This window comes from Maylandia zebra, linkage group LG2 (assembly GCF_041146795.1).
Source record: "Maylandia zebra isolate NMK-2024a linkage group LG2, Mzebra_GT3a, whole genome shotgun sequence".
In the NCBI taxonomy this organism is placed as follows: Eukaryota; Metazoa; Chordata; class Actinopteri; order Cichliformes; family Cichlidae; genus Maylandia; species Maylandia zebra.
In genome coordinates this window covers 40630685-40647790 of record NC_135168.1, presented here as the reverse complement: position 1 = coordinate 40647790, position 17106 = coordinate 40630685, and the positions used below count along the sequence as shown (strand labels likewise).

Below are 17106 nucleotides of genomic sequence, written 5' to 3'. Positions count from 1 at the left end.
ATTTTAGGATAGGACATCACTGAACTGTGCTGCATATAAAAGACCATGAGTGTGAATAATAAGGATGACATTTAATAAAATTTGCATCTCAAACAAAGGGACCATTTCTAAATTAATGCTTGGGAATAAAGCTATTTAATCCAGTACTGGGTTATAAAATGAACATTTTCTGAATGATATTATACCCAATCAGGGTGACTCAAAAAAGTGCCTCACCTGCAGAGTAGAAGCTGCTGAGTCACTAGTGTCTGTCAGTCCTGTCCCTCTCGGTATGCTGGACACAATGTACCTGGAGCCCTTTGGCAGAGGCTGTCTAACCACCAGCTTTCCTTTCCTGGTCTCTGCTAGAAACAGACTGTACCAGTAGGCATCGTTGGAGACCAGAGTGGAGTCTGCGATGGTGGAGTTCCTCTCACTGATCACACTGTTCCTGGAGGGAGGAGCTGCTTTGCTGGGCTTGGGTTTCTGACACTTGATCACGATGGTGACCAATATAGTGATGAGCAGCAGAAATGACACCGAGCCCAGACCGATGACCAAATACAGGTTGATGTCTGAGAAGATGTCATATTCCAGAGGCTCCTCAGTCATGTCAGAGTAGGCTTTAACAGCAGTCTCCATTGTGGTCAGCTTGATGGTGACTGTAGCAGAGAGCGCAGGCTCTCCATTGTCCTTGGCAACAACAACAAGTCTCTGGTGGCGTGGATCTCTGTAACTGAACATCCTCATAGTCCGGATCTCTCCATTGTATTGATCCAGACTAAACAAGGTGGCGTCAGTCACCTGTAGAAACTGGTAGGTGATCCGAGAGTTGTGCACAGAGTCATTGTCTAAGGCTATCACCTTGGCAACCAGGGAGCCTTTATCAGTGGATCTGGGGATCTTTTCCTCCACCACAGAGCCGTGTGCACGCCACGGAGACACAATAACTGGAGCATTGTCATTCTGGTCCACAATAATGATGTGGACGGTCACGTTACTGCTGAGAGGAGGAGAGCCAGAGTCTCTGGCCTCGATGTGGAACAGAAACTCCTTCTCAATCTCATAATCAAAGGTTTTGAGTGCATAAAGATTACCGTTCTCTGGATTGATGGAGAACAGCATAGACATTGAGGTGTTGGCTATCTCCTTCTCTATTATGAAATAAACTAGATACTGGTTTTCATGGAGGTCGGGGTCAAAGGCAGTAAGTGAGCTGAGCAAGGCCCCAGGTGCGTTATTCTCCATGACACGTATAGTATAAAATGACTGGGGGAACTGTGGGACATTGTCATTAACATCCAGCAGCTCTAAAGTCATAGTTTCATTGTCAGATAAAGGAGGAGAGCCTCTGTCTGTCACAGTGAAAGTGATGTCATATTCTGACACCTTCTCACGGTCTAATGGCTCCGACACTACTAATTCATAATAGTTATCAGAGGACTCCCTCAGTTTGAAAGGCATATTATCTGGAATATGAAGATCAACTATTCCATTATCACCTGAATCTTTATCACTGACACTAACTACAGCTATCACTGTGTCTAACTCGATGTTTTCAGTCACTGGACTCTGAAATGATTTAATTGATATTTCTGGATGATTATCATTCATGTCTTCAACTAGAATCTTTATGGTGCATTGTCCTGTTAAACTGCTGGCTCCTTTATCAGCAGCTATAACTTCCATATCATAAATCCTGAAATCTTCATAGTTCAGCAGTCCCTTAACTGTAATTTCACCAGTGGCTGGATTCAGATTAAATGTCTCCTGTGCTTTTTCTGATGTATATAAACTGTATGAATATGTTATATCAGAATTTGATCCTTCATCTAAATCTGTTGCATTTAAATGAACAACAATACTTCCTGTCGGAGAGTTTTCCATTATTTTAACACTCAGATTGTCTTTTTCAAAGGTGGGTGCGTTATCATTTGTATCTAAAACTCGTACAATAACACTTGCAGTGCCAGAACGAGCAGGTGTTCCTCCATCTACAGCTGTGAGTATCAAATTATGAACAGCCTGCTGCTCCCGATCTAATGTCTGTTTTAATATCAAATCCGCAAACTTTGATCCATCTCTTCCGGTCTGAACTTCAATTGTAAATTGTTCACTTTCACTTAAATGGTACGTTTTCACTGAATTACTGCCCACATCAGGATCAACGGCATTGCTCAAGGAGAATCTTTCTCCTGTAGGCGTTGATTCAGTTATGTCTAAATGTATAGTCTCTCTTCGAAATTGCGGGGCGTTGTCGTTCATGTCAAGAATTTCAACTTCCATGTTAAATATTCGTACTGGATTTTCTAGTATTACCTCTAATCTTAGATAGCAAGACATTGAGGACTTTGTATTGCAAATATGTTCCCTGTCGATCTTTTCAACAACATACAGCTCACCAGTCTCTTTGTTCACATCCAGATATTTCTTGTTTGCGATGATATCAAGACGCATCTTCCTCTGATTCAGTGTTTTAACATCCAGGCTGAGATCGGTGGCGAGATTAGCCACGACGGATCCTTCTTTCAATTCTTCTGGTATTGAATAATGAGTCGCTGAGGCCGATGTGTATCGAACAAAAGAGAAAATAACAGCAAGCAGCACATACCTCTTATGGAACCCCATTGTTCTGGAAACCCGTCTTTAAGTGAGTTAATTGCTCTTCGAACGATCAAGTATTATTCCAGCAATATTCAGTTTTGATATTCTGTCTTTCATCACAGGCAAACATGCATTTCAATATCGACCTTTTCCTTCTCAAAATAATGCCAGCGCCCCACGGAGGGGACCTTCAGCACTACGGAGCAGTCCGCTTGTTTATCGCTTTTCTCAGACCACCACGCTGTTCTTACATGACGTCCGTGTGTCGGCTTTTTAGTTATAGAATAGCGCCACCCCTTTGATTTTACAAGATCTTCCTAACTACGTTGAACATGATATGCCAAAAAATTATTTTCGACTCACAATTGTTTCATGTATGTATGCAGTGCGGACCGTAATATATATATATATATATATATATATATATATATATATATATATATATATATATATATATATGTGTGTGTGTGTGTGTGTGTGTGTGTGTGTGTGTGTGTGTGTGTGTGTGTGTATAACAACTAATGAGGTGGGATCACTCGGGTTAAATTAGTTTATTCCCTTTAAGTGGGCTTAAATTTAGTAATTTTGAAAATTACATTCATAGTTAATACACAGTTTATGCGTGCAAATTATTACGTCCATTCGCTTAAAAAATGTAAAAGTGGAAACGACATGTCACTGAATATGTGCAGATTATTTATAAATATAATTCATTTATGATTATTTGCTTTTCCACTTATTCTCCTGTGTTCTATGTTTTTCTAATTATTCATGTTGGAGACCCGTTAGATAAAGCAGTGAGTCACTCCTGTGTGTGTGTGTGTGTGTGTGTGTGTGTGTGTGTGTGTGTGTGTGTGTGTGTGTGTGTCTTTTACCACCAATCAATACCAAATATTAAATTAAATGTATATTAAAAAGAAAAGTCTTATTCACCCCTATTGAAAAGACATGAATCAAAAAACGTATTTATTGAAGGTATTAATTTCTTCGTTGTATACTACTTTATGGATGCGACACTGGTGCCTCCAGCAAGGATTTGAACGTTTATGTGATCACTGAAACTAAGTTATGCATGAACACGAGTTGATACAATAATAATAATAATAATAATAATACATTTAGAAAAATTAGGAGAATAATTTAAAATATTATGTTTGTAATGCATCTGAAAATGCTACCTCATGATAATTTCTGAGATTTTAGAATGATTTACTAGAATGTTTTAATAAATGAAGTCGAGGGGGAAATAAAAATTATAATGAAAATAATTGATATTTATATGTTATTGTGTAAATAAAATACCATATCTATGCATTAACTTCCTACCTGTAGAGTAGAAGCTGCTGAGTCACTAGTGTCTGTCAGTCCTGTCCCTCTCGGTATGCTGGACACAATGTACCTGGAGCCCTTTGGCAGAGGCTGTCTAACCACCAGCTTTCCTTTCCTGGTCTCTGCTAGAAACAGACTGTACCAGTAGGCATCGTTGGAGACCAGAGTGGAGTCTGCGATGGTGGAGTTCCTCTCACTGATCACACTGTTCCTGGAGGGAGGAGCTGCTTTGCTGGGCTTGGGTTTCTGACACTTGATCACGATGGTGACCAATATGGTGATGAGCAGCAGAAACGACACTGAGCCCAGACCGATGACCAAATACAGGTTGATGTCTGAGAAGATGTCATATTCCAGAGGCTCCTCAGTCATGTCAGAGTAGGCTTTAACAGCAGTCTCCATTGTGGTCAGCTTGATGGTGACTGTAGCAGAGAGAGCAGGCTCTCCATTGTCCTTGGCAACAACAACCAGTCTCTGGTGGCGTGGATCTCTGTAACTGAACATCCTCATAGTCCGGATCTCTCCGTTGTATTGGTCCAGACTGAACAAGGTGGCGTCAGTCACCTGTAGAAACTGGTAGGTGATCCGAGAGTTGTGCACAGAGTCTGTATCTAACGCTATCACCTTGGCAATCAGGGATCCTTTATCAGTGGATCTGGGGATCTTTTCCTCCACCACAGAGCCGTGTGCACGCCACGGAGACACAATAACGGGAGCATTGTCGTTCTGGTCCACAATAATGACGTGGACGGTCACATTACTGCTGAGAGGAGGAGAGCCAGAGTCTCTGGCCTCGATGTGGAACAGAAACTCCTTCTCAATCTCATAATCAAAGGTTTTGAGTGCGTAAAGATTACCGTTCTCTGGATTGATGGAGAACAGCATGGACATGGAGGTGTTAGCTATCTCCTTCTCTATTATGAAATAAACTAGATACTGGTTTTCATGGAGGTCGGGGTCAAAGGCAGTGAGTAAGCTGAGCAAGGCCCCAGGTGCGTTATTCTCCATGACACGTATAGTATAAAATGACTGGGGGAACTGTGGGACATTGTCATTAACATCCAGCAGCTCTAAAGTCATAGTTTCATTGTCAGATAAAGGAGGAGAGCCTCTGTCTGTCACAGTGAAAGTGATGTCATATTCCGGCACCTTCTCACGGTCTAATGGCTCCGACACTACTAATTCATAATAGTTATCAGAGGACTCCCTCAGTTTGAAAGGCATATTATCTGGAATATGAAGATCAACTATTCCATTATCACCTGAATCTTTATCACTGACACTAACTACAGCTATCACTGTGTCTAACTCGATGTTTTCAGTCACTGGACTCTGAAATGATTTAATTGATATTTCTGGGTGATTATCATTCATGTCTTCAACTAGAATCTTTATGGTGCATTGTCCTGTTAAACTGGTGGCTCCTTTATCAGCAGCTATAACTTCCATATCATAAATCCTGAAATCTTCATAGTTCAGCACTCCCTTAACTGTAATTTCACCAGTGGCAGGATTCAGATTAAATGTCTCCTGTGTTTTTTCTGATGTATATAAACTGTATGAATATGTTATATCAGAATTTGATCCTTCATCTAAGTCTGTTGCATTTAAATGAACAACAAGACTTCCAATCGGAGAGTTTTCCATTAAATTTACACTCAGATTGTCTTTATCAAACGTAGGTGGATTGTCATTAGTGTCCAGAACATGAACAATAACACTGGCAGTGCCAGAACGAGCAGGTGTTCCTCCATCTACAGCTGTGAGTATCAAATTATGAACAGGCTGCTGCTCTCGGTCTAATGTCTTTGTTAGAATTAATTCTGCAAACTTCGATCCATCTCTTCCGGTCTGAACTTCTATATTAAAATATTCACTTTCACTCAGATAGTACGTTTTCACTGAATTGGATCCAACATCAGGATCGACTGCATTACTCAGAGAAAATCTCTCTCCTCTTGCTGTAACTTCAGATATATCCAAATGTATGGCGTTTCGTCGAAATTGCGGGGCGTTGTCGTTCATGTCAAGGATTTCTATTTCGATATTAAATATTCGTAACGGGCTTTCTAGTATAACCTCTAATTTTAGATAGCAAGATGCTGATAACTTAAAAGGGCAAATATGTTCCCTGTCGATCTTCTCAACAACATACAGCTCACCAGTCTCTTTGTTCACATCCAGATATTTCTTGTTCGCGATGATATCAAGACGCATCTTCCTCTGATTCAGTGTTTTAAGATCCAGGGTCAGATCGGTGGCGAGATTAGCCACGACAGATCCTTCTTTCATTTCTTCTGGTATCGAATAATGAGTCACTGAGGCCGACAGTGGATTGACGATCGAAAACAGGAAAAGACTGAGCAGCACGTACCTTTCCGACGACTCCATTGTTACAAAAGCACCCCTGGTTTTGTATCCAATCATATTATTTCACTCGGAATATTTGACGTTTCTAGCAATACTAATTTGCGCTGAGACCTATTCTACTCGAAACACGTTCAAACTGAATTTTATCGCACCGTTTTTTCCGCTGTAAAGTTTGCTAGTGCGTTTTCGCACTTTCAGCACCACGGAGCTGTTTGGTCTTTTTTCCGATTCGCTCAGACGTAGTTAGCATTGTGACTACGTTGATGGGCTGGCCTTTTATGGACGGAACAGCGCCACCGAAAATATCATACCACATTTTACTTGTGTTAAAGGAAGGGGAAAAAGTAAAAAAAATAAAAATAAAGACAATGAAGTATTCATTTTATATTTCGTGAGATTAGTTTTGATAATAGAAAAAATGTATTTTGCATTTTTACCAAAGTCAATTATATTTATTTACCTGAAAAAGTATAGCATGTAAAACGAGAATCCGCTGTTTTGTACATGTTACAAATACAAATAATAAGGTTTATAAAGCAGAGAAATTACTGCAAAGGCGAACACTGGATTCCTACCTGCAGAGTAGAAGCTGCTGAGTCACTAGTGTCTGTCAGCCCTGTCCCTCTCGGTATGCTGGACACAATGTACCTGGAGCCCTTTGGCAGAGGCTGTCTAACCACCAGCTTTCCTTTCCTGGTCTCTGCTAGAAACAGACTGTACCAGTAGGCATCGTTGGAGACCAGAGTGGAGTCTGCGATGGTGGAGTTCCTCTCACTGATCACACTGTTCCTGGAGGGAGGAGCTGCTTTGCTGGGCTTGGGTTTCTGACACTTGATCACGATGGTGACCAATATAGTGATGAGCAGCAGAAATGACACCGAGCCCAGACCGATGACCAAATACAGGTTGATGTCTGAGAAGATGTCATATTCCAGAGGCTCCTCGGTCATGTCAGAGTAGGCTTTAACAGCAGTCTCCATTGTGGTCAGTTTGATGGTGACTGTAGCAGAAAGAGCAGGCTCTCCATTGTCCTTGGCAACAACAACAAGTCTCTGGTGGCGTGGATCTCTGTAACTGAACATCCTCATAGTCCGGATCTCTCCGTTGTATTGGTCCAGACTGAACAAGGTGGCGTCAGTCACCTGTAGAAACTGGTAGGTGATCCGAGAGTTGTGCACAGAGTCTGTATCTAAGGCTATCACCTTGGCAATCAGGGATCCTTTATCAGTGGATCTGGGGATCTTTTCCTCCACCACAGAGCCGTGTGCACGCCACGGTGACACAATAACGGGAGCATTGTCGTTCTGGTCCACAATAATGATGTGGACGGTCACGTTAATGCTGAGAGGAGGAGATCCAGAGTCTCTGGCCTCGATGTGGAACAGAAATTCCTTCTCAATCTCATAATCAAAGGTTTTGAGTGCGTAAAGATTACCGTTCTCTGGATTGATGGAGAACAACATGGACATGGATGTGTTGGATATCTCCTTCTCTATTATGAAATAAACTAGATATTGGTTTTCATGGAGGTCGGGGTCAAAGGCAGTGAGTGAGCTGAGCAAGGCCCCAGGTGCGTTATTCTCCATGACACGTATAGTATAAAATGACTGGGGGAACTGTGGGACATTGTCATTAACATCCAGCAGCTCTAAAGTCATAGTTTCATTGTCAGATAAAGGAGGAGAGCCTCTGTCTGTCACAGTGAAAGTGATGTCATATTCCGGCACCTTCTCACGGTCTAATGGCTCCGACACTACTAATTCATAATAGTTATCAGAGGACTCCCTCAGTTTGAAAGGCATATTATCTGGAATATGAAGATCAACTATTCCATTATCACCTGAATCTTTATCACTGACACTAACTACAGCTATCACTGTGTCCAACTCGATGTTTTCAGTCACTGGACTCTGAAATGATTTAATTGATATTTCTGGGTGATTATCATTCATGTCTTCAACTAGAATCTTTATGGTACATTGTCCTGATAAACTGGTGGCTCCTTTATCAGCAGCTATAACTTCCATATCATAAATCCTGAAATCTTCATAGTTCAGCACTCCCTTAACTGTAATTTCACCAGTGGCTGGATTCAGATTAAATGTCTCCTGTGCTTTTTCTGACGTGTATAAACTGTATGAATATGTTATATCAGAATTTGATCCTTCATCTAAGTCTGTTGCATTTAAATGAACAACAATACTTCCTGTCGGAGAGTTTTCCATTATTTTAACACTCAGATTGTCTTTTTCAAAGGTGGGTGCGTTATCATTTGTATCTAAAACTCGTACAATAACACTGGCAGTTCCAGAACGAGCAGGTGTTCCTCCATCTACAGCTGTGAGTATCAAATTATGAACAGCCTGCTGCTCCCGATCTAATGTCTGTTTTAATATCAAATTCGCAAACTTTGATCCATCTCTTCCGGTCTGAACTTCAATTGTAAATTGTTCACTTTCACTTAAATGGTACGTTTTCACTGAATTACTGCCCACATCAGGATCAACGGCATTGCTCAAAGAGAATCTTTCTCCTGTAGGCGTTGATTCAGATATGTCTAAATGAATAGTCTCTCTTCGAAATTGCGGGGCGTTGTCGTTCATGTCAAGAATTTCTACTTCCATGTTAAATATTCGTACTGGATTTTCTAGTATTACCTCTAATCTTAGATAGCAAGACGCTGACGATTTGGTCGTGCAAATATGTTCCCTGTCGATCTTTTCAACAACATACAGCTCACCAGTCTCTTTGTTCACATCCAGATATTTCTTGTTTGCGATGATATCAAGACGCATCTTCCTCTGATTCAGTGTTTTAACATCCAGGCTGAGATCGGTGGCGAGATTAGCCACGACGGATCCTTCTTTCAATTCTTCTGGTATTGAATAATGAGTCACTGAGGCCGATGTGTATCGAACAGAAGAGAAAATAACAGCAAGCAGCACATACCTCTTATGGAACCCCATTGTTCTGGAAACCCGTCTTTTAAGTGAGTTAATTGCTCTTCGAACCATCAAGTATATTATTCCAGCAATATTCAGTTTTGATATTCTTTCTTTCATCACAGGCAAACATGCATTTCAATATCGACCTTTTCCTTGTCAAAATAATGCCAGCACCCCACGGAGGGGACCTTCAGCACTACGGAGCTGTCCGCTTTTTACCTCTTTTCTCAGACCACTACGGTGTTCTAGCATGACGTCCGTGTGTCGGCTTTTTAGTTATAGAATAGCGCCACCCCTTTGATTTTACAAGATCTTCCTAACTACGTTGAACATGATATGCCAAAAAATTATTTTCGATTCATACTTCTTTCATGCATGTATGCAGTGCGGACCGTAAACTGCCAGGCCTTGCTATACACACACACACACACACACACACACACACACACACAGATATATATACATATCACAACTAATGAGGTGGGATCACTTGGGTTAAATTCGTTTATTTCCTTTCAGTGGGCTTAAATTTAGTAATTTTGAAAATTACATTCATAGTTTATACAAAGTATATGCGTGCAGATTATTACGTCCAATCGCTTCAAAAATGTAACAGTGGAAACGACATGTCACTGAAAATGTGCAGATTATTTACAAATATAATTCAATTAAGATTATTTACTTTTCAACTTATTCTCCTGTGGTTTTTGGTTTTCTAATTATTCATGTTGGTGACCCTTTAGATAAAGCAGTGAGTCACTCCTGGTTTTTTTTCTGTTTGTTTTGTTTTTCTTACCACTAATAAATACCAAGTATTAAATTAAATATATATTGTTTAAAGTGTTATTCACCCCTATTGAAGAAACATAAATTAAAAAAACGTATTTATAGCAGTTATTCATTTCTTCGTTGTATACTAGGTTGTGCATGCGACACTGGTGCCTCATGGACGGTTTTGAAAGTTTATGTGATCACTGCAACTAAGTTATGGATGAACACGAGTTAATATAATATTAATAATAATAATAATAATAATAATAATAATAATAATAATAATAATAATAATAATAATAAGTCATTTAGAAAAATTAGGTGAATAGTTCAAAATATTAGGTTTGCAATGCATCTGAAAATGGTACCTCATGATAATTTCTGAGATTTTCGAATAATTCACTAGAATGTTTTAATAAATGAAGTCAAGGGTTAAAAGAAAAAATGTACTAACAATTGATATTTATATGTTTTTGTGTAAATAAAATACCATATCTGTGCATTAACTTCCTACCTGCAGAGTAGAAGCTGCTGAGTCACTTGTGTCTGTCAGCCCTGTCCCTCTCGGTATGCTGGACACAATGTACCTGGAGCCCTTTGGCAGAGGCTGTCTAACCACCAGCTTTCCTTTCCTGGTCTCTGCTAGAAACAGACTGTACCAGTAGGCATCGTTGGAGACCAGAGTGGAGTCTGCGATGGTGGAGTTCCTCTCACTGATCACACTGTTCCTGGAGGGAGGAGCTGCTTTGCTGGGCTTGGGTTTCTGACACTTGATCACGATGGTGACCAATATGGTGATGAGCAGCAGAAACGACACCGAGCCCAGACCGATGACCAAATACAGGTTGATGTCTGAGAAGATGTCATATTCCAGAGGCTCCTCAGTCATGTCAGAGTAGGCTTTAACAGCAGTCTCCATTGTGGTCAGCTTGATGGTGACTGTAGCAGAGAGCGCAGGCTCTCCGTTGTCCTTGGCAACAACAACCAGTCTCTGGTGGCGTGGATCTCTGTAACTGAACATCCTCATAGTCCGGATCTCTCCATTGTATTGGTCCAGACTAAACAAGGTGGCGTCAGTCACCTGTAGAAACTGGTAGGTGATCCGAGAGTTGTGCACAGAGTCAGTGTCTAAGGCTATCACCTTGGCAACCAGGGAGCCTTTATCAGTGGATCTGGGGATCTTTTCCTCCACCACAGAGCCGTGTGCACGCCACGGAGACACAATAACCGGAGCATTGTCGTTCTGGTCCACAATAATGATGTGGACGGTCACGTTACTGCTGAGAGGAGGAGATCCAGAGTCTCTGGCCTCGATGTGGAACAGAAACTCCTTCTCAATCTCATAATCAAAGGTTTTGAGTGCGTAAAGATTACCGTTCTCTGGATTGATGGAGAACAACATGGACATGGATGTGTTGGCTATCTCCTTCTCTATTATGAAATAAACTAGATACTGGTTTTCATGGAGGTCGGGGTCAAAGGCAGTGAGTGAGCTGAGCAAGGCCCCAGGTGCGTTATTCTCCATGACACGTATAGTATAAAATGACTGGGGGAACTGTGGGACATTATCATTAACATCGAGCAGCTCTAAAGTCATAGTTTCATTGTCAGATAAAGGAGGAGAGCCTCTGTCTGTCACAGTGAAAGTGATGTCATATTCTGGCACCTTCTCACGGTCTAAAGGCTCCGACACTACTAATTCATAATAGTTATCAGAGGACTCCCTCAGTTTGAAAGGCATATTATCTGGAACACGAAGATCAACTATTCCATTATCACCTGAATCTTTATCACTGACACTAACTACAGCTATCACTGTGTCCAACTCGATGTTTTCAGTCACTGGACTCTGAAATGATTTAATTGATATTTCTGGGTGATTATCATTCATGTCTTCTACTAGAATCTTTATGGTGCATTGTCCTGTTAAACTGGTGGCTCCTTTATCAGCAGCTATAACTTCCATATCATAAATCCTGAAATCTTCATAGTTCAGCACTCCCTTAACTGTAATTTCACCAGTGGTAGGATTCAGATTAAATGTCTCCTGTGTTTTTTCTGATGTATATAAACTGTACGAATATGTTATATCAGAATTTGATCCTTCATCTAAGTCTGTTGCATTAAGATCAACAACAAGACTTCCAATCGGAGAATTTTCAATTACCTTTACATTCAGATTCTCTTTATCAAAGGTGGGTGCGTTATCATTTGTATCTAAAACTCGTACAATAACACTGGCAGTGCCAGAGCGAGCAGGTGTTCCTCCATCTACAGCTGTGAGTATCAAATTATGAACAGGTTTCTCCTCTCGGTCTAAAGTCTTTTTCAAGATCAAATCCGCAAACTTCGATCCATCTCTTCCGGTCTGAACTTCTATATTAAAACATTCACTTTCACTCAAATGGTATGTTTTCACTGAATTGGATCCGACATCAGGATCGACTGCATTACTCAAAGAAAATCTTTCTCCTCTTGCCGTCGCTTCAGATATATCCAAATGTATGGCGTCTCTTCGAAATTGTGGGGCGTTGTCGTTCATATCAAGAATTTCTACTTCTATATTAAATATTCTTACTGGGTTATCTAGTATAACCTCTAATTTTAGATAGCAAGATGCTGATAACTTAAAAGGGCAAATATGTTCCCTGTCAATCTTCTCAACAACATACAGCTCACCAGTCTCTTTGTTCACATCCAGATATTTCTTGTTCGCGATGATATCAAGACGCATCTTCCTCTGATTCAGTGTTTTCACATCCAGCCCGAGGTCGGTGGCGAGATTAGCCACGACGGATCCTTCTTTCATTTCTTCCGGTATTGAATAATGAGTCACTGAGGCCGATGTGTACCGAGCAACAGAAAAAATTATAGCGAGGATCACGTACCTCTCGTAAGACTCCATTGTTCTGGAAACCCGTCTTGTATGGGAGTTCATCATACTTCAAACGATATAATGTTTGTTTTTAGCAATATTCATTTAAAAAAAAATTCCCCTGTTTCTTTCGAGCCAAATACACATTGTATGAATTCCAAAGCACATTTAAACTTAAATCTTGGCCAGCGCGTTTCGCAGCGGAGTTTCAGCACTACGACGCTGTCCTCTTGCTTCTAAACGTGCGAAGACCATCACGCTTTTCTGCTTTTACGTTCTTTGCTTTGCAATTTACTGATAGAATAGCGCCACCCCTGAGATTTTGTCGGAGCCTTTGAGCCACAATGAACACCACACGTCTTCAAATTATTCTTGATTTTCGTTGGTTTTTGCATATATTTTTGTTTTTACTACACACGGACCTGGATACCGTTAATGGTGGTCCCAAAACATAAAAGGTGACATTTACTAAATGTAATCAGTTCAAATTGATTATTGCTGAAAAAACAATCAAATTTCAGACACAATCCACCAGTCAAAGCAATGAACCGTAATGACCTCACGATTACTGCATTATAAAACGAGATACCACTAAAATGCTGCAGACGATTTTCAAATATGGTAGCACTTCGAGTTATCATTAACTTTGCATAATGTCTCATTATAGATCTAATGATTTTCTATCCATATCTTTATGACCATGGTACTTTAGGTGACGTAGTAATCTAGTCGCTCTTTACCACTGATAAAAACAAATTATTAGAGATAATAAAGTACTCAATTGTATTAATCATAAATGCACGAGTTGCCAATATTGCATATACAGAATGCACAGGAAAAATATTGAAAATACATGATATTACATTTTATTTACACAAAAACAAGAACAGGGAGGAAATGGCTGTAAAGAATGGCCACAGCCAGAGAAGTTAGTTGAGATTAAGTTACTCTAACAACATGAAGATAACGGCGCACCTAAAACTGATTGTTAAATAAGAAAAAAAAACTGTGCTAACAGTACTAACGCAAAAAGTATATAAAAAACAATAAACGTGAATAAGTCATGAAGAAGTTAAGCTTTGTGGATCCTAAATACTGCATTTCATTTATTAAATATCCATTATTTATACTGCTATTAAAACACAGGTTTTTAGATTGTTCTTTAAACTGCAGCCTTGACTTTTGAGGACAAGACCTGAACACAATTAAAAGCTGCTAAATCATGATGATGGATTATTGCTATGTTGGTTATGTACTAAGTAGTGCATTTGATAGTGGTACCTCATGATAATTTATGAGATTTTTGAATAATTCACTGAATTTTTTTTGTGGATTAAGGTGAAGGAGAAAATAGAAAAAATAATCGTAATTAATTTAAATGTTCCAGTTATGTAGGTAAAATATCTTATCTGTATATCAAATTCCTACCTGCAGAGTAGAAGCTGCTGAGTCACTAGTGTCTGTCAGTCCTGTCCCTCTCGGTATGCTGGACACAATGTATCTGGAGCCCTTTGGCAGAGGCTGTCTAACCACCAGCTTTCCTTTCCTGGTCTCTGCTAGAAACAGACTGTACCAGTAGGCATCGTTGGAGACCAGAGTGGAGTCTGCGATGGTGGAGTTCCTCTCACTGATCACACTGTTCCTGGAGGGAGGAGCTGCTTTGCTGGGCTTGGGTTTCTGACACTTGATCACGATGGTGACCAATATGGTGATGAGCAGCAGAAATGACACCGAGCCCAGACCGATGACCAAATACAGGTTGATGTCTGAGAAGATGTCATATTCCAGAGGCTCCTCAGTCATGTCAGAGTAGGCTTTAACAGCAGTCTCCATTGTGGTCAGCTTGATGGTGACTGTAGCAGAGAGAGCAGGCTCTCCATTGTCCTTGGCAACAACAACCAGTCTCTGGTGGCGTGGATCTCTGTAACTGAACATCCTCATAGTCCGGATCTCTCCATTGTATTGATCCAGACTAAACAAGGTGGCATCAGTCACCTGTAGAAACTGGTAGGTGATCCGAGAGTTGTGCACAGAGTCTGTGTCTAAGGCTATCACCTTGGCAACCAGGGATCCTTTATCAGTGGATCTGGGGATCTTTTCCTCCACCACAGAGCCGTGTGCACGCCACGGAGACACAATAACCGGAGCATTGTCGTTCTGGTCCACAATAATGATGTGGACGGTCACGTTACTGCTGAGAGGAGGAGATCCAGAGTCTCTGGCCTCGATGTGGAACAGAAATTCCTTCTCAATCTCATAATCAAAGGTTTTGAGTGCGTAAAGATTACCGTTCTCTGGATTGATGGAGAACAACATGGACATTGAGGTGTTAGCTATCTCCTTCTCTATTATGAAATAAACTAGATACTGGTTTTCATGGAGGTCGGGGTCAAAGGCAGTGAGTGAGCTGAGCAAGGCCCCAGGTGCGTTATTCTCCATGACACGTATAGTATAAAATGACTGGGGGAACTGTGGGACATTATCATTAACATCCAGCAACTCTAAAGTCATAGTTTCATTGTCAGATAAAGGAGGAGAGCCTCTGTCTGTCACAGTGAAAGTGATGTCATATTCTGGCACCTTCTCACGGTCTAATGGCTCCGACACTACTAATTCATAATAGTTATCAGAGGACTCCCTCAGTTTGAAAGGCATATTATCTGGAATATGAAGATCAACTATTCCATTATCACCTGAATCTTTATCACTGACACTAACTACAGCTATCACTGTGTCTAACTCGATGTTTTCAGTCACTGGACTCTGAAATGATTTAATTGATATTTCTGGGTGATTATCATTCATGTCTTCAACTAGAATCTTTATGGTGCATTGTCCTGTTAAACTGCTGGCTCCTTTATCAGCAGCTATAACTTCCATATCATAAATCCTGAAATCTTCATAGTTCAGCACTCCCTTAACTGTAATTTCACCAGTGGCAGGATTCAGATTAAATGTCTCCTGTGTTTTTTCTGATGTATATAAACTGTATGAATATGTTATATCAGAATTTGATCCTTCATCTAAGTCTGTTGCATTAAGATCAATAACAAGACTTCCAATCGGAGAATTTTCCATTATTTTTACATTATAGACTGATTGACCAAATATAGGTGGATTGTCATTTGTGTCTAAAACATGAACAATAACACTGGCAGTGCCAGAACGAGCAGGTTTTCCTCCATCTACAGCTGTGAGTATCAAGTTATGAACAGGCTGCTTCTCACGATCTAATGTTTGTTTCAAGATCAAATCCGCAAACTTCGATCCATCTCTTCCGGTCTGAACTTCAATTGTAAATTGTTGACTTTCACTTAAATGGTACGTTTTCACTAAATTGCTGCCCACATCGGGATCAACGGCATTGCTCAAAGAGAATCTTTCTCCTGTAGGCGTTGATTCAGATATATCCAAGTGTATGGCGTCTCTTCGGAATTGTGGGGCGTTGTCGTTTATATCCAAAATTTCCAGTTCAATATTAAATATTCTCAATGGATTTTCTAGTATTACTTCCATTTTTAAGTAACACACCGTAAACGTTTGTGTACAAAGATATTCCCTGTCAATCTTCTCGACAACATACAGCTCACCAGTCTCTTTGTTCACATCCAGATATTTTTTGTTGGCGATAAGGTCAAGTCGCATCTTCCTCTTACCGAGTGATTTAACGTCTAGGCTGAGATCAGTAGCGAGGTTAGCAACAACTGACCCTTCCTTCATTTCTTCGGGTATGGAGTAATGAGTCACTGAGGCCCGTACGCTATGAACAGAACTAAAAATAACGGCGAGCAGAACATACCTCTTAAATGACTTCATTGTTGCGTGGGACCCGTTTTTCCCGTTATTTAAGGTTTCACTGCATTTCAAGCGATATACTGTACGTGTATAGCAGTTTTCAGTATTTCTCTTCCCTCCTTGATTAAAAAATATGCAGCCGATTCACTCCCAGCTATATCCCAGGGTAAAATGAGCAAGACGCGTTGAACGGGGGTGTTTCGGGACCTGGAAACTGTCGCTTCTCTTACTATAACCAATAATGGCGACGACACACAGTCATGACGTTATGGTCTGAGGTGTTCTTGACCAAACAGCGCCACCTTTTGGATTTTATAATGTTTTGAAATGCTTGGCATGAAGATAAGTTATGAATATTTTAATTTATTTCTTGTATTGTCAGGTGTGACTGATTGACTCCAGGTTCTTTTTAAGATAATGAAAAAGTTTGTTCATGAC

The 17106-nt window shown here is 40.4% G+C and overlaps 2 protein-coding genes and 3 pseudogenes across 3 annotated transcripts in view; all 5 read right to left on the bottom strand.

Moving 5' to 3' along the window:
• LOC101482391 (protocadherin alpha-C2) overlaps nucleotides 1–17106 on the bottom strand; it is a 39013-nt gene that overhangs the window by 18891 nt on the left and 3016 nt on the right. The window contains exon 1 of one of the 2 annotated variants that reach the window (XM_024804844.2): nucleotides 10513–13122. The exons of the other annotated variant lie outside the window; for it this stretch is intronic. Coding sequence (XP_024660612.2) covers nucleotides 10513–12939 — 2427 coding nt within the window. The 5' untranslated portion in view covers nucleotides 12940–13122. Of the gene's footprint in view, nucleotides 1–10512; nucleotides 13123–17106 lie in introns of those variants that run through there. 2 annotated transcript variants of the gene reach the window in all.
• On the bottom strand, nucleotides 189–2809 carry LOC112435877 (protocadherin alpha-C2 pseudogene; annotated as a pseudogene).
• LOC112436159 (protocadherin alpha-C2 pseudogene) lies at nucleotides 3768–6484 on the bottom strand (annotated as a pseudogene).
• Nucleotides 6733–9629, bottom strand: LOC143412553 (protocadherin alpha-C2 pseudogene; annotated as a pseudogene).
• Nucleotides 14275–16859, bottom strand: LOC111501406 (protocadherin alpha-C2-like). The gene has a single exon (XM_076873650.1). It carries the CDS (start codon nucleotides 16687–16689, stop codon nucleotides 14290–14292), a length of 2400 nt encoding a protein of 799 aa, XP_076729765.1. The 5' UTR covers nucleotides 16690–16859; the 3' UTR covers nucleotides 14275–14289.